This window comes from Lepisma saccharinum, chromosome 13 (genome assembly GCF_977018435.1).
Source record: "Lepisma saccharinum chromosome 13, izLepSacc3.1, whole genome shotgun sequence".
Classification (NCBI taxonomy): domain Eukaryota; kingdom Metazoa; phylum Arthropoda; class Insecta; order Zygentoma; family Lepismatidae; genus Lepisma; species Lepisma saccharinum.
In genome coordinates, this window is record NC_139241.1 from 85,626,887 (window position 1) to 85,650,512 (window position 23,626).

Consider the following 23,626-nt stretch of genomic DNA (forward strand, 5'->3'; position numbering starts at 1 on the left):
GAAGCTGCCAAACGCATCACTGTCGTCAATACACCTTGGGAATTATATAAACCTCACAGACTATCTTTTGGCATAAATGTAAGTGGAGATCTGTTTCAAATGGTCTAGCGAAGATCCTAGATGACATTCCCTGAATTTCCTTCTATTTTGATGACATCATCATCGGATAGTCCCACCACACTTCTCCCGATCTCTTGGCCTTGCAAGGAAAGGGATGCACGGTATAATATGAAAAAAAAAAAAAAAAACAATAATAAAATAATTTTGATATCTTCTAGAAATTTCACGGTTATTTTGAAGTAGTGTTTTCCAAGAGCAAGGATCAAGTGGGATGTAATAGATTCATGGTGGTTTGAATTATTTTGGATAGGAAAATTTAGACAAAATATTTTTTTGAATGTAGCTACTAAAAACGAGATTCTTTGAATCGCAGCATCTTGCGCTGATCAAATTAGTTGAGGGGGTACAATTTATCCCCGGCTTTTTATGATGTCTACTTTGCATAATCCTGCGTAACAGTGCTTTTGTACTTAGTAATTTTGTAGATGGGACAGATTAATCTGTACCCTACCAGTGTTAGCTGATATAGACATGCAAGGAGGTACCCCAAAAAAACGGAATTTTGTCACCTTGTTTTATTTTGACCGTACATGTACATGTTGTAGGTACATTCAGGTAAGCATGTCTACTCTAGTCACCTTCAAAGTATTGCCCGTGCTTTAATGCAATTGTCCCATCGTTTTTCCCACTGTTGAATACAGTTTCGAAACTCTTCTGGCGCAATACACTTCAAGATTTTGTCCATAATGTCTTTGACCTCATTGACGTCATGGAATCGCTTCCCTTTCACATTCCCCTCATCCGCGGGAACAAAAAAAAAAGTCACAGGGTGCTAAATCAGGTGAGTACGGGGGATGGGGCACAAGCACCATGTTGTTCTTGGCCAAGAACTGCCGCACTGACATGGCCATGTGGGTTGGGTGTTGTCATGGTGCAGTAACCACATTCCACTTCTCCACAGTTGTGGACGCTTCCGTCGCACACTTTCACACAATCTTCTCAAGACATTCAGGTAAAATTGCTGGTTCACTGTTTGTCCTTGGGGAACAAATTCCCTGTGGAAAATCCCATTCACATCAAAGAAACATATCAACATTGTTTTCACATTGGATCGAACTTGACGTGCTTTCTTGGGACATGGTGAATTTGGAGTCTTCCACTGGCTGGATGCTTATTTTGATTCAGGATCGTACCCATTGCACCAGGACTCATCCCCAGTCACAATTCCTTTGAGAAAATTTGGGTCCTTGTGCAGTTCAGCCTTCAAGTCGCGACAAACATTCACTCGATTCTTTCTCTGCTCCTCTGACAGCAAGTGAGGCACAAATTTAGCAGACACCCGTCTAATCTTCAAATCGTCAGTTAAAATGCACTGGACTCCAGGACAACACCACTTCTTCAGAAATTTGCTCAATGGTCTTTCGACAATCTTCATTAATGGCATCTCAAATTTTTCCAATGTTTTCTTCATTTCTGCCTGTCAAAGGACGGCCAGGCCTTGGCAAGTCTTCAGTTGACATGTCCCCAGCTTTGAACCGGGAAAACCACTCGTACACTTGTGTCTTTCCCAAAGCAGCTTCATTAAAAGCTTAGCGAAGCATAACAACGGTCTCGGCAGCCGTTTTTCTCAACAAGAAACAAAATTTAACACGTCCTTTGCTCCTTTTTTTCCGACATCTCAACAATCACTCACAAATCGTCAAACTCTTGCCGGAACACCACAAACAATGAAACACTACGAACGAACCGCTCAGCACAGAATAATGCCAACTTGCAGATTGATGCAAGATATCTCATACTAATGACACCTAGCGGCACAAGCCATAACTACATCGGTAATCCGCGCAACATTATAATTCTGTTTTTTTTTTGTTTGTTTTTTTGATACCTCCTCGTATAGGTGTATCTGTAAAATTACTCATTATTAGAGCCTGGAAGTTCAGGCATTTATTTTCGTTAAAATAGGCAGGCAAAAAGGCATTTATAATGTGGAAAATAGGCACTAAAAATGAAAAAAATGCACATTTAGAAGTCGCTTACTTTTATCTATAATTTCTGGCAAAATGTTAAAATCTAAATTCGGAAGAGCATTTCAATTTTCTCCGTCTTGATTGCACATGACTACAAGGTGTTTTTTTAAGTTCTCAACATTCATTGATAGTCGTCTGTCAGAGAGAGAATGTTATTCATAATAGAAAATGATCTTTCTACTTCGACAGAAGTTATTGGAGCATACATAAAACATGCTAATGTAGCTGGTCTCATTTCAGTAACAGCATTTTCACCTTTTAGAATATCACAAATTGTTTTCAATTGTTTCAGGTCCTCATTTGCAATTACTACACGTCTGCACTTTTCCGCAACAGCTGACTCCTTTTCTCCTGGCACTTCCATCATCTGCTGCATAGATTCCTCGAAGATTTTCATGGATGCTCTGGCAATGCACTATAATGTGCAAAAAATAAACTTGAATAGCACAGGAGTTTTTTCACTTCACGAATTGAAGCCGCTTCATTTTCTGGAAGAGCATCGATCACCTCACTGATTTTTTGAAGGTTGTTAGCATAATATATAGCTGCTGATATCCAGGTTCCCCATCTCGTCAAGACTGGTTGCTGAGGTAAACTAAGCTCAATCGCAACTTCCTGAAATTTTCGGGTTCGAGAGGGAGATTTCAGAAATATCTTCTTTGTGTTCAAAATCAACCTGTCCACTTCAGAAGTCAATCATGCACAAGGAAATGTTAACCGAAAGGCAATATCCTAACTGAGCATGAAATACATTTTTCTCACACTTTTCTCCTTCAGCAATGTTGAAACATGCACGAGTTCAATATTACTTAAATAAGGCGAAAATTATTCACATAATAAACGGAAGAAAAATAAATGCCAACAACGTTTTTTGGGAGAAAAATAATTTGTATACATATCTTTTTTTAAAAAAATTGTCAAATTTCATTGAAAAAGGCAAAAAAAGGCATTATAATTAAAAATAGGCAGTGGGGTCCCAAATAGGCAAAATGAAAAGGCTTCTAAAACATTCGAAACAACATAAGAAACATACACCCGAAAATTTTTATCAATATATACAGTAGATAAAAAGAGGCATTTTGCCAAACTTCCGGGCTCTACTCATTATATTCTTATATACTGATTTCCCATTTACTATTAAGAGGATTCTTGCTGTGTTCAAAACCCACCATGTTATGAAAATCAACACTTACCAAAGTAATTTAATGATGCTTGCCTGAGAAAACAACAAAATGGTTGTCAACTATTTTAAACCTAACTTTATATTTGTCAACATGCCTAGACAAAATTGACTAAGCTGCAATTTATGTATTAATACAGTAGACTCTGTTTAATTCGAACATGGATAATTTGAATTGATCAGTAATTCAAACAGAAGATTATTCACCTTGAAATCATCTTTAATGATGCATGTTATTGTTAATTGTAATTCAATTTTTTTCATGACCCATTGGAGTTCAAATTAATAAGAATCCACTGTACTTCATTTCATGGACGTATCGATTGATGTGCAAAGTTAGGAAGGAATTATGTAGGGATTGGGACACTGTTCTCACGAAAGTTGAGAACCACTACTGTAGAGAAAGTACTGGGAAGAGAACAGGGTGGAAAAAAATCATGTCTTTTCTTTAAAAAAAAAAAAAACATTTTGGATGATATTTTTTATTGAAATCTTTTTTTTTATATATTTTTTAAAAATGTTTAAAATTCCTTGTATGGTTCTTGGCACCATACATATAGACATGGGTGTATATATAGCTCACGTAAGGGGGGTTCAACTCTTGGTTGAATTAGGGTTACTATATTTCATAAGTGAAAATCCGGGACACTACTGACTGGTAGCTTGTTAGGGAGGAAGGGAGGGGGGGGGGTGTCATTTACATCCTACATTGGGTGGGAACTTTATTTGAAAACTGCAGACTGAACATATAGGCACCCAAGGACTGACTCTTTATAGTAAGCAGGTTACTATACAAGGGAAGAGAATCGTAACTGAAATTCAGCACTGCTGGCAGACGACGGTACCATCGTGAAGTCAAAGATGTTTGCAGTACCGTCTGTATCTCGTTGACTCTTGTATTATGGAGAGGGAGTGGTTCAATGTAGTTAGATTGTTTTGTAAAATGAGCATTTTAAAATTACGTCCAAGCATTTAAATATAAAAAAAGTTCAGGAAAGTATGTATAGTTTTAATCATTTCTTCTTTCCCACCTGATTCCAGGACATTAGTGCATCCCGAAGAAACTATTCGCAACACCGGGACAAATTATACCATTCCGGGATTGTCCCTGAAAATCTGGGACGTATAGCGTCCCTAGGTATGATCTGGCTATCAAAATGCACTTGCCACCACATGAAAGATCACACATTTATTAAGTTAAGTCTATCTACGAACTTCTAACTTTTCTACATAAAATGAGCAGAAATGCTTTTGAAAAAGCTAATCCCAGCTTCTCTTCAAAAAAGAATTACAATGTTAGAATTAGTCTTTTCCTCCTTGCTACAAAATTGAAAATATCATCATCGGTGTTATTTTAATATTTGTATGTATGTACGCTTAACAGTCCTGAGTCAATTAGTCGAGGATCTCCCGTTGAATTGCGAGGACATTATGTCAACCTCCTTAATGTTAAACACATCCTCTCCGGTGTTGAAGATGTAACTGGCAGTGTAGCCAAGATCACCAACAATTTGTGCATATTTTAATACAAGAGCTTGTCACAATTTTCTACTGCCTACAGTGCAGACCCTGAACATGTCTTTTCAATTACTTTTTGCCACATTTTTCATTCAGATTTGAAAATGTAAAAAATATCAACCAGGCCATCCAACATCTTGACACACTGTTCCAATGAATGAGGAATAGGCATTTTATATTTGAATAAGTTGTTGCAATTTTTCAATGTATTGACTGTGTTCAGAGAAACTTGGGTTCATTTCTACTACAAAATGGTGCAAAAATGGACAACAGTAAACTTTCTACTATTAGTGTATACGATTTCACAAGTCACCCTACTGAATATTGATACTTTTCTGTGCATCTTGTGTCAAACAACTTGAGAACTTTACAGTACTTCCCTCCTTAGCTATCTTGCACTGCATTTTTTACAACCAAATTACTTAAGATTGGTTGATTTATTTGCATTAGTTTACTTTGCCTTTTGTGAAACTTTTGTCTAATTTCCGAAGATCGGGATGAGTGATTACATGATGAAACATTAATGAATTGACACCCACAAACGCCCATGCCCATTCCAGGTTTCAAACCCGGGACCCACCATGTGCTAACCATGGGGAGGGGGGAGGGGTTGCTCCTTTGAGAAGACTCAAGGGGAAAAAATACAACTAATTTCACAGTTTCAATATCGCAGAAATAGGCAATAGCCAGGGTTAAAATATGTACTGAATAGGGATGTAACGAAGCTGAAAATTTACCGATGCCGATGTACTCACCGATAATTTTTGGAACCGATACCGATGCCGATATTTAACCGATTCCGATACATAAGATTATTAAACAGAAATGGGATGTTATTTTCAGCATGACAAAAATAAATTTGCTATGTACATTTCTATTACATATCATATGTATATACATATATATTCTCAAGAGATGTGAATGTACATTTGCATCTACAAAATGTTATGTGAACCTTTAAGAAGAACATGGATTCTCAAGAGATTAAACATTAGTACACAAGCAGTTCCTTGAAATGCAAAATGAATTCCTGTTCTGCCAGATTCAACTTCAGAAACACGAGTTTGGAAGCACTTCAGGAAGTAACCTACTTCTTCTCTTATCACAAATCTGTTCAGCAACACTGAACACTCAATCACTGAATACTGATGCAGCAGGTATGCCCAAGTATTTTCTCAGGACTTGGTTCAGGTTTGAATATTCATTTTTGAATTTCCAATACAACAGCAGATCCTGGTTCAGCAATGTACTGTTTTATCTCTGATTTATAGTTAGGTTTATCCTCTGAATGAGTTTGCAATAATTTTATTACAAAAACTCCACAATAATGACGAATCATAACCAAATTTTTTAATAAATCTTACAAAACTAGAATATAAAACTTATTAGAAGGTAAAAACTCTAGTATAATCTGTTCCGGTTTAAATATCGGATTTTTGCCGATTCCGATACTGATGCCGATGTGTCAATTTCGGCCCATTTTCATACATCTGTAATCGGCTTCGGCACATCCCTAGTACTGAACAATGTACAAAAATTACTTTTGGAGACTTCTCTGAAATTATCTATCTATCTCACCCCTTAATTCTACCACTATTACATCAGCACCATCATATTCTTCACCAACTATTTTTTTTTTCTAAATCCACACCCACTCAACCCAGAGAGAAGTACTAATAGCTGAAGCTAATCCAGATGCAGTTACAATCTCCAATAGGAACAAGTTTCAAATTCCGATCTAGTGTTTGGAAAATGGTTTATCGACTTTCGGGATTATCAAAACAGTTGGGAAATTTCAAATTATCAAAATATTAGAACCTGAGGAATACTTGAATGGTAACAAACAATATCGGGAACTTCTAATGAAATTATAATATTTGCTTCGGGCAGAAATTACATGTGGCATTATAGAATTTGTGAAATGTCAGGAGTTTTCTGAGTATTTTCCAGAGAAATTCCGAAACTATCAGGAAATTGCAGACATTTGCTTTGCAGTCCCATCTGGTGTGTGGAATTAATTCTTTCCCATCCGTATCCCTTTCTATACACTTGTAATTTATGAGAACAAAATAAGTCTGAAGAAATTTTTACGAACAAGTCTCTTCTGCGCATAGCGAATGGAACAGGTAATCTGGTAATTTTACTGAACCAAAGGGAGGAAGGGGGGATTGGACCCATGAGCCCCCCTTAAATATGCCCTTGCATATAGATATAGGTTTTCTTATCTATAGAGAAAGGTTTTTGACATTAATTTATTTGACAGGGCACTTGTTTTTATATAGATTATACCAATCTTAGGTACAGGTAAGCCAGATAATGAACATGTGCAGTTCTATCTCTATGTTTATACCATATTTTTATATATGTATAATAATAACGTAGTAAAAGACCTTGGTGTTCTTATTGATTCTTCCTTGACAATCAAACAGCATATCTCACATGATGTTAATAACGCATACAAAATACTAGGCTTTGTTATTAGAAATACTAAGAATTTCAGAAGTATAAACTGTAAAACAACCATATACAAGAGTATTGTAAGAAGTAGACTGGAATATGCTTCTATTATCTGGTCACCAATCTACAAATTGCATGAAAATACCGTGGAGAGAACACAGAAGAAATTTTTGAGGTATTTATATTATATAAAATATAAAAAGCCAGTACAATATAATGTGCCATATCAAAATTTGCTGCATGAATTTAATTTTAAAAGCCTTTGTAATAGGCAGAATATTCTGTATCACTTATACTTACATAAAACTGTAAACGGTATATTAGACGATAGTTATTCCCTCAGTCAACTACAATTCAATACCAGAAAAAGTAATTTACGTGGGCGAAACTTACTGATTCCGAAAATTCCCAACACTGAGAAATATAAAAGCAGCCCATTAAGTAGAATGTGTGATTTGTATAATACGCTTTCAATGAATAACCAGGTCTTAGATTTATCATTGCCATTCAAACTATATAAAAAAATGATTGAATCAGAATTATGACAAAATACACTGTAATCATTCCGGTATCACTATTCTCCCATTATTTTCCATTGTATTCTACAATTATATATCTATAGGTATTTTATGTCTGTAATTATTGCACAACTCTTTGTTCTAGTATGGTGAAAGACAAGAGGAAGTGTCAGATTGTTTAATTTCATTATTGATTATGTTATTGATGTATGTTTATATATTTGCTAATTGTATTGTTTTCTATGTTTTGTTTTTTCCTGCCGTCTGTAATTGGAGGTTTACCTCTGTTGAGGGCAGTAAATAAATAAATAAATAAATAACAATATTACAGGGTGTCTACCAAAATAACAAATCCAAAATTCTTGACTTTTTCATTACTTTTCTTGACCTTTCCTTCCTTTTTCTTGACCTTTTTCTTAACATTTATTTAATCAAACCCCCACTAAGGTATGGTTGCAAAAGTCCAGTTAAGATGAACACTGAAGCTGTACTTTAACAAGTGATTTAGACTTGCTTTAATGATTAATGCATGTAAGAATTAATGCTTCAGACTTCATCCTGGATGGGGAAAGATCACATTACTTAATTTAATATTTTTACAAAACTTCACGCATACAAGAATGTAAATCTTAAGAAGCTAAGTGAAGAAATCTTAACCACAACTCAATACAATTTTACAATTTTAGTAAGTTAACTATAATGTAAAAAATATAGCAAAAATTTGTGAGCAAAAGCATAATTTCTTGACATCCTTGACTGGTAGATGCCTTGTATTAAATAATAATTATTATTATTCCTGACACACTTGGTACATCATTTTTGTATTTCTCTGTACGTATTTTCCACAAATCCTTCATCAAATCTGTTCTATCCGGATTATCTGGATATTCAGATTACCCTTTGCATACAAATTATTAATTTGAAATCCAGATATCCGTTATTCAGATTCTGCGGCCATCCCTAGCCCCTATCTGCGTAAAGCTCTGTATAAAGTTAATTGACATCCATGGAAGGAAAGACTTACCTTGGCAGGGCTGAGAATATCCTTGTGCTCTATGTTCACATGCAGCTCCAAGTCTGGACTATTTTGGAATGTTCGAACACACAGCGGACAGTTATACGTGGAATCACGGTGGGTGGCAGGAGACACCATGGGGAACGAAGGACTCGTCAAGTCAAAGTGTTGGCGGTTTATATGTTCCTCGAGGTTCAACGGAGATTCGTTACGATATGAACACAAAGGACACTGTTGCACTATTCCCACCGAGTTCCCTAAATGTTCATTATTAACTGCGTTTGCGCTCCTTCCTGGTCCCGCGGACCTTGCGGGGCTCTTCAAGTTCAGCGCCAGTTGCGACCGCAGGGGCGATCCTTGTCCAGCACTCGCGATGCCGCTCGACCCTCCGAACGAAGTCCCCACTTCACCATCCCGCATTTCGCAATCACCACCCGGAACTATATTGTTGTTATTGTTATTATTGTTGTTTATATTGTTTTCCTTGTTGCTGTCATCTTCCCTCGATGACCCTCCCCACCTTTTGTTGACAGCCTCCACGGCGTTGCTCGCGCTACATCCTATTGCGTTCTCTTTCGAGTACGCTCGGTTGGCACCCCTGTTCATTTCCACACCGTCCTGCATGTTGGAGTTGTGATGGTGGTAATGAAGGTGATGATGATGATGATGCAAGTGTAGCTGATTGCTATTCTCCTGATAGTGCCGCACGCATTCGGGGCTCACCGGACCGTCGGTCGGGGTCTCGTAACGTCCACCATCGTCACTCTCATCGTCGATGAATGCCAGCAGCTCCTGTTCGGGAGTGAGGTACTCCAAGTGGGTGCTGTTCACGTGGATCAGCATGTCTTCCGCAGAAATATCACCAAGATCACAGAAAGGACAGGACACGGCACCTTCCAAATGGTAGAAGAGCATGTGGCTCCGCATTTCTTCGTCGTTCAGTCCCTCCATTCCACATATTTCACACGAGTAGCTGAATTCCGGCATCTTGGCTGCCATTCCGGTATCACTTAACCGTCAATCTGGAACAAAATTAAAACAATTATTTAAATTTGCATAACATGTGACAGCCTTTCTGGTCCAATTATTATTAGAATAATTAAATCAAGAAAACTTCGGTGGGCAGCCATTGCAGCACGAATGGGAGAAGAAAGAAAAGTTTACAGGATTCTTGTTGGGAAACCTGATGGTAAGAGAGCTGTAGGAAGGCCAAGATGGAGATGGACCTAATGGAAAAATGTAAGGATGGAAGAGATTGGATTTATCTTGCCCAGGATAGGGACAGAGGGAAGGCCTGTCTTGCTGCAGCCATAAACCTTTGGGTTTAAGAAGGCTAGAGAGTTAGTTAGTTTATAACATGTGACAATGCAATTCTATTCTTCAGAAAAGTCCACAATCCTCGGTGTTGCCACATCCATCAATAATTTGAGAGAGAGGGATAGATTATCCTACCCTTCACACAGAGAGGTGTGAATTTCTAACAAATTCATATACGACCCTGTCATCTTACCCAAAGACATCTGTTGCAAGGTTTGCAAGCTCCCCCCCCCCTTCCTTCCCTTCATTTGCCTGCATGCATCAAATGATGCTCACACATCATGACCAATTCTTTACTTTTACTTTCAACAACAAAGAATATTTTTACCCTTCTAATACCATGTGATCTTACCTGAAGGATATTTCAATTCCCAACACTAATAAAAAATGTCAAGTGAATACAAAACACACACCACTACAAGGTAGGTTTTCATCCTAGTTCTTAACAATTCCATTCCACTAAAATCTCACTTTACCAAATTTGATGCGTTCACACCAGTCTTAAATAAAGAAAGTTTTTAATAACAATAAAAAAGCCAATGTTATTAATAGTTACAATTTTTGTAGGAACAGAATTTTATTTCAATATGTTTAAAACTTCAGCCTGCACTTTTGCTTAAATTACCACATCCTAATAAAATTAATTTTGGATAAACCAGATTCTTGTGTGAACATAATTCATATAAATATCAAAGCAGTATATTTTATATATATATATATATATATATATATATATATATATATATATATATATATATGTATATATATATATATATATAAAACATGATTCTGTTAAGGGAAACAATATATTTGGGTAGTTTTGAAATACCCAAAAATACTGTTAACTACAAGTATACCTAAATGAAACACACACAACAATGATTTATACATACACCCCAAATGCCACCAATTTTTTTTCCATAAAAGCCTAACTTATGGTTAATTCGGATCAAAATTTACCATTACCCCCAACCGTCACACCTCCCCGATGGAAAATTCTGGATAAACATCTACTTTGTGCAGGTAATCATATGTCTGATAAAGTTAAAAATCACATGTTAACACAGATGTATTCCTTTTTTGAAAATTTTGCTTACAATATGCTGCTAGGAATGTATAGAAAGAACAAGTCTTGAGCATTTTCTTAAAATATTTAGTACAAAGAATGTAGCACGTCACCATACACGTTTCCGCAATGTACGCACGTCATTAGGCAAACGCTTCTCAGTAACCGTTTTGTGGTTGACGCATCGTTTCACGTTACAAACCATCGAAAAATGGCAATTTCATCCCGAATGTATGCAACCACGCACCACATGTTCATAACTGCCACTTACCCTGACACCAATTCTCGGCTCTCCAAGGGTTTGTTTTTCTTTCTGATCCTGGGACATTATGCTGGGGGCTGCTACCCTCTTAGCTCTTCTACTACTGAGTAGAAACACCAGATATATGTAAAGTTATGTCGTATATTGCACGAAGGCTTCTTCACGGAAGTCAGATTCTCAGTTCGAAATGGCACCAAGAATAACACAGTCTATAAAAGCCAGTGGCGAATTAACAAACTTCAAACGAGAGCGGATGTCAATTTAACTGAATTTTTATTGTTACTTATTGTTAGATTTAGACATCTCTTTTACGGGTGATCGTCAGTTTAGATGTCAACGGGTTCTAAGTTTTCGGGCAGAATGATTACTTGATTTTAGATGTCAAGGAAAGGGGCAAGCGCACTTTTAAATGTCAAACGTTCGTATTATTAGTTCTAAACGTTTCAGTGAGTTGGGTGTTTTAAGTCCACTTTATATGCACAGAAAGACTAATCGGGACTGGACCTACAGTTTAAAGTGGGATCCGAACCACTGTACCATGTGCCTCCAGCGGGTATCGAACCCGGAACCCCTTGATTACAAGGCAAGGACGCTACCACTTTATACGTTTCAGTGAGACGATCGCTTAGTTTTAATGTCGAAAAAAGGAAGATCGCTTCATTTAAGATTTTAAGGGGTTGGTCGTCATTTTAGATGTCAAAGGACCGTATTGTTAGCTTTAAATACATCAAGAAGGAATACACACGACTAGAACAGGACTCGAACCTAGGAACTCTGTTTCCAGATCGAAAGTCTATCTCTTAACGTACTCGGACACCAGTGCGCAGACATTTGATTGAAGATTGACCGCTGCACTAAGTCAGTCCATAGCCGTTCTCAGGGGATAGCTTCAGAAGGAGGAAAAATTGCAAACTTATTACTTTTTCAGTCTTTCTTTGCCTATATTTTCGCTCCCAGTCTTCTCTTGGAATTATTTACTTTTTGCTTGCTTGTTAATTTTCTCTCTGCCCATCATGAATTTCGTCCTCACCGTCGCGATTAACCCCTAGAGGTAGTAGAGAGATTTAACAGAAATAGAGACAGTTGCTCAGTAGTCCGTGAAATCGATAAACGTATCGACAGTAGGCATTGTTTCATCATTTACTATACACGGCACCCAATAGCTAGTAAACTTGTAATGAAACTTCAAAATGCCGATTTGCTAACATGCATGTAAACCCAAATCATACAAAGGGCACGTTGTCTGTGGAAAAGTCAGCAACATAAATTAATGTGTGGCTAAAAACTAGCACAATTGTTCCAACAAAAATGTTCGTAAAATTAGTACTCATTGCCAAAGGTGACAGGATACTTATTTCCAGTCTGGCCATCTAGATGTCTATGAAACAGACGTAAATATCTGTTCAATAGTCTGTGAAATCAATGAACATAGTGCACCGGAAATAGTATTGTATTTATACTGACGCACAAATGTCCACACAATCTAGCAAAATAAACACACAGATGTATTAGTATGAGAACTACATACTTGTTAATGCATTAATGTAATATTGCGTGCAAATGTATTGTGCAAGAACGATGCATGCATAATAAACCACAAATAATACAAACTCAACAACGTTTGAAATTTACTCGTGACTAGAAAGAAAAGTTTGAAATTAGCACAGCTTTTAAAACAAAGTTCGTGTGAACAATGTATTCCTTGCCTGAAAAATTCCACGAGAGGTCGCCGAACAAAAATTCCAAACTTGGATCACGCATTCACGGATCGCATGACCCTACCATTACACTTTAAATATCTCAGTCTACTGTACTGATTACCATGTACTACATTCGTCTGGCGATTAAAACACCACCGCGTCGGTCATCAAAGGGTTTCAAGCACACACGACACTGTACAGAAGCGACATATCCTTCCACTTATGTGACCTATATTCCCACAGCCGTTATGTTGGTTGCATGCATTCAGGTAGTCATATTCAAGGAAATTCTGATACAGACCTGTCACTGGGTGAATGACCTTGGACGATTGACAGGCGAAACTGAGAGAAAATATTTTCTAGACAGCCGTTTCACACTGTCAATGCATTCATACGGAAACGCTTGCTCGTGACAATGCAGTAACAAGCAAAGCCAGTGATGTATTCCGTCATAATCGACTGATGCACTGGGAATACTAGCACAGCAGCACAAAATGGCGACTGGAAAATATTTACGCTCCGAAAACTCCCCACTGTCGGTGCATACGCATTCTCACTGTCAAACGACAAGCGTAAATGCAAATACTAATTCCACTTTACCTAAGATCCTGAAAAGCGAGCAAAAAAAATCCTTCGCTCGTCCGGACTTCCCGACTACCCCTACACTTCCGTGATCACTGCGACACCTCGTGACTTACTTCGGAACTAGGTCGCCGTTCCGAGAAAGAGACCAGCAGACGCCAGATTATTCGCTATGATCAAGCCTCCGTCCGCTTGGCCCGGCTCGGCACGGCCAGGCTAGTCCCGTACTTTCCAACCCGAGCCAGACATCGATCTGGCAGGGTTGTCATCTACGTTCTAAAATCTCCACATCTAGGAATGCTTTACCCTTTTGGGAAAAGTATCAATACAACGTCTTTGCTAATATAACTGAGCAGTGTTGCCAAATGCAAGCGCACAAGAAGAGACAATCGTAGACGTGCATGAACAGAACACAAGACTCAACAGAGGATTATAATGGCTGTGAGTTCAGACGCCGCAGCCTCGTTAGACTGCAAAATGCAGTTGTGGTTATACTACATGGAAAAAAATGGTTGACATTTGGAGAATTCAGAAAGGATAACCCCTTACACGCCTCATCTGACATACAGGAACACAAACTTTCACAAAAATAAATTATAATCAATTTTTCACTATTTTCTTTTTAAATAACAATCACAAATGCCTATATTGGAGTGGGTCGGTTTTACAAATTCTTGTCAATGGTAAAAAAAATGCAAATTAGGAAAAAAATGTACCTGAACAGTATTGCCACTAAAACAGGGCATTTATCTATACACAGAGATATGTTTGTCATACCGTCAACCAACCCCTACACGCACACAGAGAGAGGAAAATAACATATCTTGAGAATTTTTTAATACAATTCCCGCTTTGAAATATAACTAAGCAATGTTGCCAACTGTACATTTTATTACGCATAAGTCTTCCCACCCCATTTTCAAGAAAATACACACACTTGTGCACACAACAATCTGAAAATATCATCAAGGATCTTCCTTCCCTATTCTGATTTGAAATGTAACTGAACAGGCTGTCCAAAGCAGGTGAATTTTGCTAGCGGTATTTTCTGTCCCATTTGGGGGACAGACATAAAAGAGCATTCCTGAACAGTGTTACTAATGGAAATAATATTTCTCTACGCGCAAGGGTGACTACTCCATCAAAATATTTCCTTCTTTATTTCGTTCTGAAACATTATCCAGCAGCGTGTGCCAACTTCTGATTTTCTTTACTAGCAAGGACGTATTTTGGAGGGGGTACGGATCCCTAAACACTTACTAAGTTCAAACTTAAATAATAAGCAAAATCTCTTAACGAGGCGATGGGACTCACCCAAAACAAGCACCCCGATGGTGAGAGGTGAACGGACGGCGCCATCCATCACGAATGGAGCAAAATGTGCCGGACAAAACCTACATATTTTCAGACGTCGAATTCGAATCTGCAATCAAAATAGGGGTTTTCTTTTAACATTTCAAGATAGTCCCCTGTCCAAACCCCCGGGAGTGGCGGGGTGGGTTCATTGTAGCGTAGGTGACTTGGCCCCACAATACTATTATACTTTCATATGGAACATTTTTTCGTTCGATGCATATCTCTCGCGATATTTCCATTTGTCAAGTTACTACATGGGACATCCCCGTAGTGTGTGTCCGGACTAGCCGAAAATCACTTTATTAAAAGAATTCCCTCTTCCGTGGCACAGAAGTTCTCTGTTCCCCTCTCATCCTTCTCTGTGGTTCAGACTAATTTAAATATAAACATCATTTCGTGCAGCAGATTCAAAACAACTGCACATAATTTATGCATTTCCAATGCGTGACCGATTTATTCTGCGACCACGTACGTGTAACACGGCTATAGTGAAATCGTCGCATCTCCCAGGGCGGGATCCGCATTTCTGGCAGTGACCCTCTGTTGCTGCGCTTACCTACGAAGGAACTTGCTGCGAAACAGCAATTACACTTACCGCTGCCCCTCTCCCCTGTTTGGTGAGAGTCCAATTACATATGAAATACACCCGCCGTAATTGCGTATTACGTATATACTTGGGAGAACTTTCTACAAAATCTATCAGACGAGTAAGGTTTTTTTTTTATTTTTACATTTCATCATAGCCTACTCAAATACACTACATGTTGTAAACTTAAAGTTTACAAAATGAAAAAGTAACACCGAAGAGAAGGAATTGCAAACACGTCACAAGGAAATGTTGATCGAATCCAGGAAGCGTTTGCAGATTCTTTTTTTTTCAGGGTCGATTCTATTTGGGGTGACCAGATTTGTAGATATTAAAAACAGGACGTCATTCAGACGAGCCTACAATGTGTGACGGTGGTTTGCGAGGCTATTTTCAACAAGAAGTTACAGCCAATCTAATGGAAGTTTCGACTTTTCCTCCTGCAAATCACATCTTCAATCTGTTCTCATTCCGTTGATAATTTTTCTATGCCATCGGAAGTATCATATTCTCAAGAGAAGGAATAAAATAATACTCCCATAAAAGTAATGCATTTCTCCTTGCCTCCTACGGCCATCCTGGCAGTGTTGCCAAACCTGATGCGCATAAAAGAGCTAAATTTCACCTCAAATGGAGCTGAAGTTGTTCGCTTCTCGATAAAAGAAAAAGTAACAGAGATGATGTGCATTCGCGCTCAGTTGTATTTATGCAAAGCGACGAGATTTGTACGTGACAAATATGATTAGCTGACAAAGAAAATGCTTATTATCACAAGTGTACTAAATGTTTTAGTTGAACTTCATTTTTTAATGAATGAATCCCGCGAATCTCATGTATGAACATGCATACCTGAGTTCATTAAAAAGCTTATTCAGTACTTATTGAATTATCATATTTTCTTTCGAACCAAATTTCTAGTCCACACTTTTCTTCATTTAATTTTTAATAACGGCAGTAATTCTCTTACAACATTCTTCAAATCGCTAGTCCATCTTTTTATCTTGTCTGCTCTGCGCAATGTCCTATGGGATCGTATGAAATCGAAAATAAAGGATTTCAAGATAACAATATTGTCATCTTTACGTCAGTCACGGCGATGTAAAAAAAGTAGCTTGGGAGGTAAGAGGGGCGACGCAGCCAATATATACAAATATCACGTGCAAAATGCACATTCATGGGAAAAGTTGGTCTATGTAGACCCCAGTTCACAGCCAACCGAGTGCATGGAAGAGCCAGATCTGGCTACAAAATAGCTAAGTTGGCAACAGTGCCTACAGCCGCCGGGGAGGGGAGAACCTCGCGGAAACCACCACAAGACTGTCGTCTATGTGTGTGTGTAGAGGGCACTGGCGTACACAGGATTTCTTCGGAAGGGGCTGGAATTGTAACGGTGCATATTACATAGCTGCGCTTTATGGGGTGAGATATTCTATAGAATTTTTAATAAATACCATTTTCAACCTTCGTCTTACAGGCAAAACATTGCAATCGGAGGACATTTTAAAGCGGGGTTTCAGTTACCACTTTGGTATTTTCCCAGTCCTTTACTGCTTCCATATGCAAATTTTGATGTTCTCAAAATTTCGGGAGGGGCTGTAGCCCCCACCAGCCCCTTCTGCGAACGCCCGCGGTAGGGGGAGGGGGAGGACATACGCGATGCTCTAAAGCAGTGTTACCCAACCTTTTTACGTTCTTGGCACCCTTGGGAATGAGATTAAAAACTTTGGACACCCTTGTTACAATTTTTCTTTCCAAATTTTAATCTTAAATGGAAGTCGAATATGTTATCAATAGCAAGTTAAATTTGTCAAATGAATACCTACTCCAGTACTAATGTTATTCATTTATTGAAATATAATATAAGGAACAAACATCATAATAGAATAGAATCAGAATTTTGCCTACTTCGTAATAATATTCTTATCGAGATACCCCTTAACTATAGTGGAACCATCAGCAAAGAAACCTGCGCAGACCCGCGACTCCTGTGAACCGTACTCCCGCGGGAGGGGGAGGGTGGAGAATGCTTCCTCATGGCCGAGCTGAACGGATCGAGGGGAAAGTGCGCGTAGAATTTTAGCCGAAGGTTCTTTTGCCGAGGTCACTGCACCATGATTAAGTAAGGTTTTTTACCTCCAGGTCTAATTTTCACATTTCCTATATCTTTCTCAAGACACAAAGGAGGGAGATACATGACGCGCTCGCGTCATGGGATTTGTTTTTTTTGGGGGGGGCAAAATATTATAGTTTAGCTACTTTGTCTATATATCTTCACACAAAAAGGGGGGATGCTTTCGTTTGATTGACTTGTTAATGATTTTATTTACGGTTATTTACACCGGCGGCCCCAAGGGAGGGGGGGGGGTTACGATGGTACGGCCGTACCCCCTGTTGTTTCATGGACGCCGGGACGACATGAAGGCAGAACGTAGCCGGATTTTCTTTACTGAATGCATCCTTTGAGGTAAACTTCTTGTTGTTCTTGCGCATATTTGTTGCTATGCAACTTGCACGTTGCAAAGTTCCGACTGAAACATTTTGGAGATATGTAAGAGGGGGAAAAAATGCAAAAACCGTTCCTTTCGTTTGCTGCTTCAATCAACTGTCAACAATCGCGCGGAACCTGTCCTCTAACGTCAACAATCCCTTATAAGATCCATTCTCACTTTTACGAATTAAATTGTCGGTGTTCGTAGTATTGCTTCCCTTCGGATACTCGGTTGTGGCCTGGTAGTAAGTGAATCGCACGCATTAGAAGAATACGGTCTTACCAGGTTTTCCGTTTTCGCATCCAATGAAAATCAGTACAGCAAAGAAAGAAAAAAAACTGTCAGGGGCAGAACATAAGAAAAGGCAGAGAGAACGGGAAAAGGCTACCTTGCGTTAGTCTACTTTCATGAATAATTTCCTGAAACGTTCGAAATCAGGTGTTACTGAAATCATTGAATAACTGCTAACTTCCAGCGAATCATTTTTGTACGCTTTTCCCGAACAGTATCATAGTCATTTTTTTTTTTGCGATCCGAGTTTCGAAACTAGAGATATTGACACTTGAATTTTGGATACCATTAGTTATGTCAGGTTTAGTGTTGTTTTTTTTTGCTTCTCTCCTGGCTTTTTCTTTTGAAATAGCGATAAAATATTGCTGCAAGAATTGGACATTTCTTGGTAAACTACGTATAGTATTACAGTCCGGCAGAATTAACTTGAGAGAAATGGCTACCGGCGTCGCTGCAGGAGTACCAACCTAAAGTGAAAGCTTGGCTCTCACGTGAATCACGGGCAATCAGCTGACAAAGGGAGATGGGAGATTTGAAAAATAATTACATTGTGTAACGGAAATATCACTGTATTAAGAAGACATGCTAAGAAAATTATAAGTATTCTTACACAATAAATGGATAAACAGTTTATTCTTTATCTTTAATTCGTAATTTGAAAACACCTGAGGTTCACCAGTCACTGCACGTGAGTCCTTTCAACAGTTTGTAACATTTCGCGCGCCCGAACATTAGTGTCTGCGTTGGCCCGTTACAGCGGGAAGTCCCCCCCCCCCCTCTAGCCAATTCGAGAGCGGTTGCATCACTCGCAGAGCGGCCATTTCTCTCAAGTTAATTCTGGCGGACTGTAGGTACGGCTAACAACAAAACGAAACGTGAGTTACTTAACCAACCTTTCGTCCGTGAAGTTAAGTTATTGAGAGACAATAACATTTCGCATTGCATTGATAGATTCTTATCGTACGGCCCTCGTAGGCTTCTTTTGTAAACTCAAAAGCTAACCTTGGTATTTTTAACATGCACAAACATTTCAGTGCAAATAGAGGAAAATTAAATAAACCTTACGGTTACGGCAACGGCGCCACAAGAGAAAGGTAGATTTCGTCTGCGTAGAGTGTAAGGTGGATGGTAATGTTTTGGAAAGGAGAACAGAAATCAATGATTGATCATAAGTTAACTTTCGTCTTTCGGAACACATATTGAAAAAAAATATTGTATGTAATACCTCGTATCATGTACTAGGTTTTATTATAACAAATACGAAGATATTAACAATTAATTAAATGTTAATAGTTTCGTTAGAAGCATACAGAAATATGCCTTTATAATATGGGATCCTTTTTACTAGTGTTGTATATTCCAAAAAGTTCTTACGTTAATTATACTGTATGATTAAACATAAAAAAATCGTCATACAGATACTATAACATATAAAATTCCTAGAAAAAAATAGTATGGGGGGGGGCGCTGGTTTGCTTATCGTACCCCTTGTTCACGAATCCTGAAACCGCCAGAATGTACAGTTTATCTTGCTATCTGTGGGTGATCGCGGCGATGGGGTTGAAATGAAACACCGCCTCTTATGCCTTTAGAGTCGGTTTGGAAGAGAGGGACGTGCTGTTCTCATTAATACAAGGTTAGTCAAGCAGGCAAAATGTTAAAAATAAGGTTCAGTACACTAACAATGGCAGTAAGCCTGAGCAGTTTTCTACGTTTTATGTTAGGAAACATGAAAGTGAGTCCTGCTTTTCCTTGTCTTTTAATTTCAACTGAGATGAAAGGTTTGGAATGTCATGACTAATGAGTTTGGATTGTTGCCATCTCGGCCGTGGTATAGTTCCGAGTCCGCTAGTAACTTCCGACGTGCGGACTTCAGTTTTAGTGTTGAATGGTTTCAGGCACAATTTGTTTCACTTGTATGTGTGTGTTCCTGTAATTCGACTAACTGGATAATTGTAGAATACTGTCAATTTTCGTTGTCTAAAGCTTAAGTATTTCCAAAATTTATTTTTTAAAAAATTAAATCAAATTATCAACAAACAAAAATCAATTACTGCGTTTATCCGAACTACATTTTTGTGTGTGGGGGGGGGGATTTGATGAACGACTTTGGGGGGGGGGTGCACCCCTGTCTAGACATAACATGAAAAGGGCCCGCCTGACGCCCGAACAGAAGAGGCAAGGGCGCTGTGTTTACCTTGGCAGAGGAAGCTCGTTCGATCAAAAGGCGACAGGAAATGCGATTCTTCAATTAAGAGGACGACACCGTCTAAAAGGGAAATGGTTGTGATCGCCGAGCGGCTGTGGCTCTCCATAAGACCAGACACGCGACCACTTCCCAGTGTTGCAAACCCCACTGTAGAAATTCCTCTAAGGTTGGGTGTAAGAACCGCAGTGGTCTGACTGCCACGCGGGAAACCTGGGTTCGTTTCCCACGGTGGGTGATGTAAGGTCGGAATTTGTCGGGCCTCGTCCCCGGATAAATCTGCCGTGGGGCTCACCCAGTCTAATAAATGGGTACCCGAGGGCTGCCAGAGCATGGTGCTAATCGCATCCCTTCCAGAATGGCAGAGATCGAAGAATGTGTGGGGTCCTATCCCCACATATGCTTCGTGGCACGGTTGATTAATTGACAGTTTATTTTACTTCGGTTTTCTGCCACTTTTAGCTAATCACAAGGATGAGTGATGATGGAATACATAAAGGAACACTCTCAAAGAACAACGTGCATAATCGGGCCAGGATTCAAACCTGGCACCCCTGGCGTAGTAACATGGCAAACTCTTCCCACCCAAGCAGTGACTAGGGCGACCTACAGTGTGGCTACGAAGTCCGGAACCCACGCAAATATTGCGTACTAATAAAGCTGAGCAAGGACACTGACAAAATACAATTCTCCTTTGTGGACTAGGGAACAGACACCATTGTCACCTGATCTTAATCCCACGGACTTTATAATATGGGGAATTGTGAAATCTTAGGTGTATGGTGTGAAAATTCAGGATCTAGATCATTTCCAGGGAAGAATGTTTGATGAAATTGCTTGAAACTGGTGGTACACACGAAGAACAAGTTAGAATTTAACCTTACGTTAGGCACGTAATTTTCTGTAACAGAAAAAAGGCTACATGTGCAGACCAAGGCAGTCTATATTTCAGTAAAAAAAACACCTAACAATGAGAAGTTTCAATCCTCTATAAGGGTCTTCTCGTACTCTTTTTGTTTGTTTGGTTTCATCTCTGAGGAAGATCCTGATAGAGGATGGAAACTTCACATTGTTAGGTGTTTTCTACTGAAATATAGACTGCCTTGGTCAGCACATGTTGTGTTTCTTCTGTCATGGAAACAAGGCTTAATTGTGTCATCCAACCCTTTAACCAGGGGTAGACAAAGTTAAAAATAATTCAGCCGCCAGCCCCTGTTTCCCAGAAGCCAGCATCTTCTTTTTCTTTCCTCCCAAATACAGGCTAAGACAGCCATTTGAACAGGGACGTCGTTAGGGAGGCCTCGTGGCCCCGGCAAATGTTTCTGTATTTTACTGGAAATTTTCATTTGATGGCAAATATTGCAAAATTGTTCTTCAGTAAATTTTGCTTACAGTTTGAAACACTGCTCGCAAATTTCCCGCGCCATGAACGCCAAAGCAAGACTTGTACTCCTTTTTCTACTGCTTTCCTGTCGAAAACAGATTCAACGCAGGAGCTGCCGCTAATCATTTTATAGCCCGTCCCGTTAAGGGAATTCGGAGGTCTTTTGAATATGTACTTTTCCTCCCTGCAAGGTCAAAATTCGGGCCGATTGACTGCTAAGCGGTAACAGATGTCCCTCGGGATCGACGTTACTCCTTCCGGAGCTCTTTGGAAACAATTATCATTTCTGTCTCAAATTACGGAGACAACCATAGTGTGGTTCGAGTGATAGAAGTTGCAAGATAAAACTTCAGGGGGAGGGGGATTGCCGTTAACACAGGGCTATAATGAAGAATAAGCCATCCCTTATTTATGGAAGATATCGAGGTATGTACTAAATTATTAACAATGATCTACACGCTTTAGATACATTAGCTTTTCAAATTCTAAAGAGCATATCATTTGTATAATTACCCAAGGAAGATGGCGGAGTGGTTAGCACATCTCGCTACGACGCCAGGGGTCCTGCGTTCGAATTCTGGCCTGAGCATGGATGTTTGTGAGTGTCCATTCAACAATTTCATCATATCATCACTCACCCTCATCTTCGCAAATTAGCCAAAAGTGGCACAAGAAGCGAAGTAAAATAAAGCAAGTCAATCAATCATTACTCATAGAAGCGGAAATCTTCTTTCCATGCGGTAGTGTACTCAACTTGTGGAATTTCCAGAGAACGATTTCTAATTCCGTTCTAGGTTGGTTATTTTTTGTTGCTTTTCGTTAATCGCGGCGGTGGGGATGAATGATGAACTGAAAAAATGGCGATGGTACAAGCATAGTACACCCACGACTGACCAGAGTTAGAGCCTGGGACATCTGGTTTCATAGCGTATTACGCTTACACGTCGGAAGCGGAATTTTGTAAAAACTGTAAAAGTGTGCTGAAGGAAAGTAGCATCGCTGGGTGCATAAAAAGCTACATTCGACTCAAGCATAAACATAAAATTAGGCAATAACTGTGCGAAATCTGTTATATCCAGTGCCATCAAATATTTAGATCTGCACACACAAACAAGTTTATTTTTTAAAGAAATTATACCATAAACGTATGTAAAATTTGTTATCCAGCGTCATCATTCTTCAAGTTCACAACCAGTTGGAAAACAGACAGGGACCACCCCGAAGGATAGTGGATAACACGATCGCTTCGAAATAAAAGGTGCTAGGTTCGATTCTGGTTAGGGTTACCAGACGTCCGGATTTTCCCGGACATGTCCTACATTTTAGCCTTATGTCCGGCGTCCGGGAGGAATTTGAAAAATATCATAAATGTCCTACATTTTGAACGTCACATAATATTAATTAGGAAAATACGTAACAGAAAAAAGTCATGCAAATTACAAGTCTATGGACTGCGCTTCCAAACTCAATAGTGAAATTTATTTTGATTCAATCATTGCACAAAAAGAAAGAAGTTTGTCCTGCTATTAAACAAACGGGAAAACGGAAGCAATTAATGAACAAGGTTTGGGACGACTTTCTGATAACGTCACTGTTCAATGCCTGAGCA

The 23,626-nt window shown here is 38.9% G+C and overlaps 1 protein-coding gene across 6 annotated transcripts in view; it reads right to left on the reverse strand.

Annotated features, from left to right (window-relative positions):
* Positions 1-23,626, reverse strand: part of LOC145997497 (uncharacterized) — a 78,721-nt gene that overhangs the window by 48,473 nt on the left and 6,622 nt on the right. For 5 of the 6 annotated variants that reach the window (XM_083134613.1, XM_083134612.1, XM_083134608.1 and 2 more), the window contains one exon: positions 8,788-9,800. In XM_083134613.1, coding sequence (XP_082990739.1) covers positions 8,788-9,777 — 990 coding nt within the window. In that variant the 5' untranslated portion in view covers positions 9,778-9,800. Of the gene's footprint in view, positions 1-8,787; positions 9,801-13,723; positions 13,805-23,626 lie in introns of those variants that run through there. The other variant, XM_083134610.1, reaches the window with a different exon arrangement.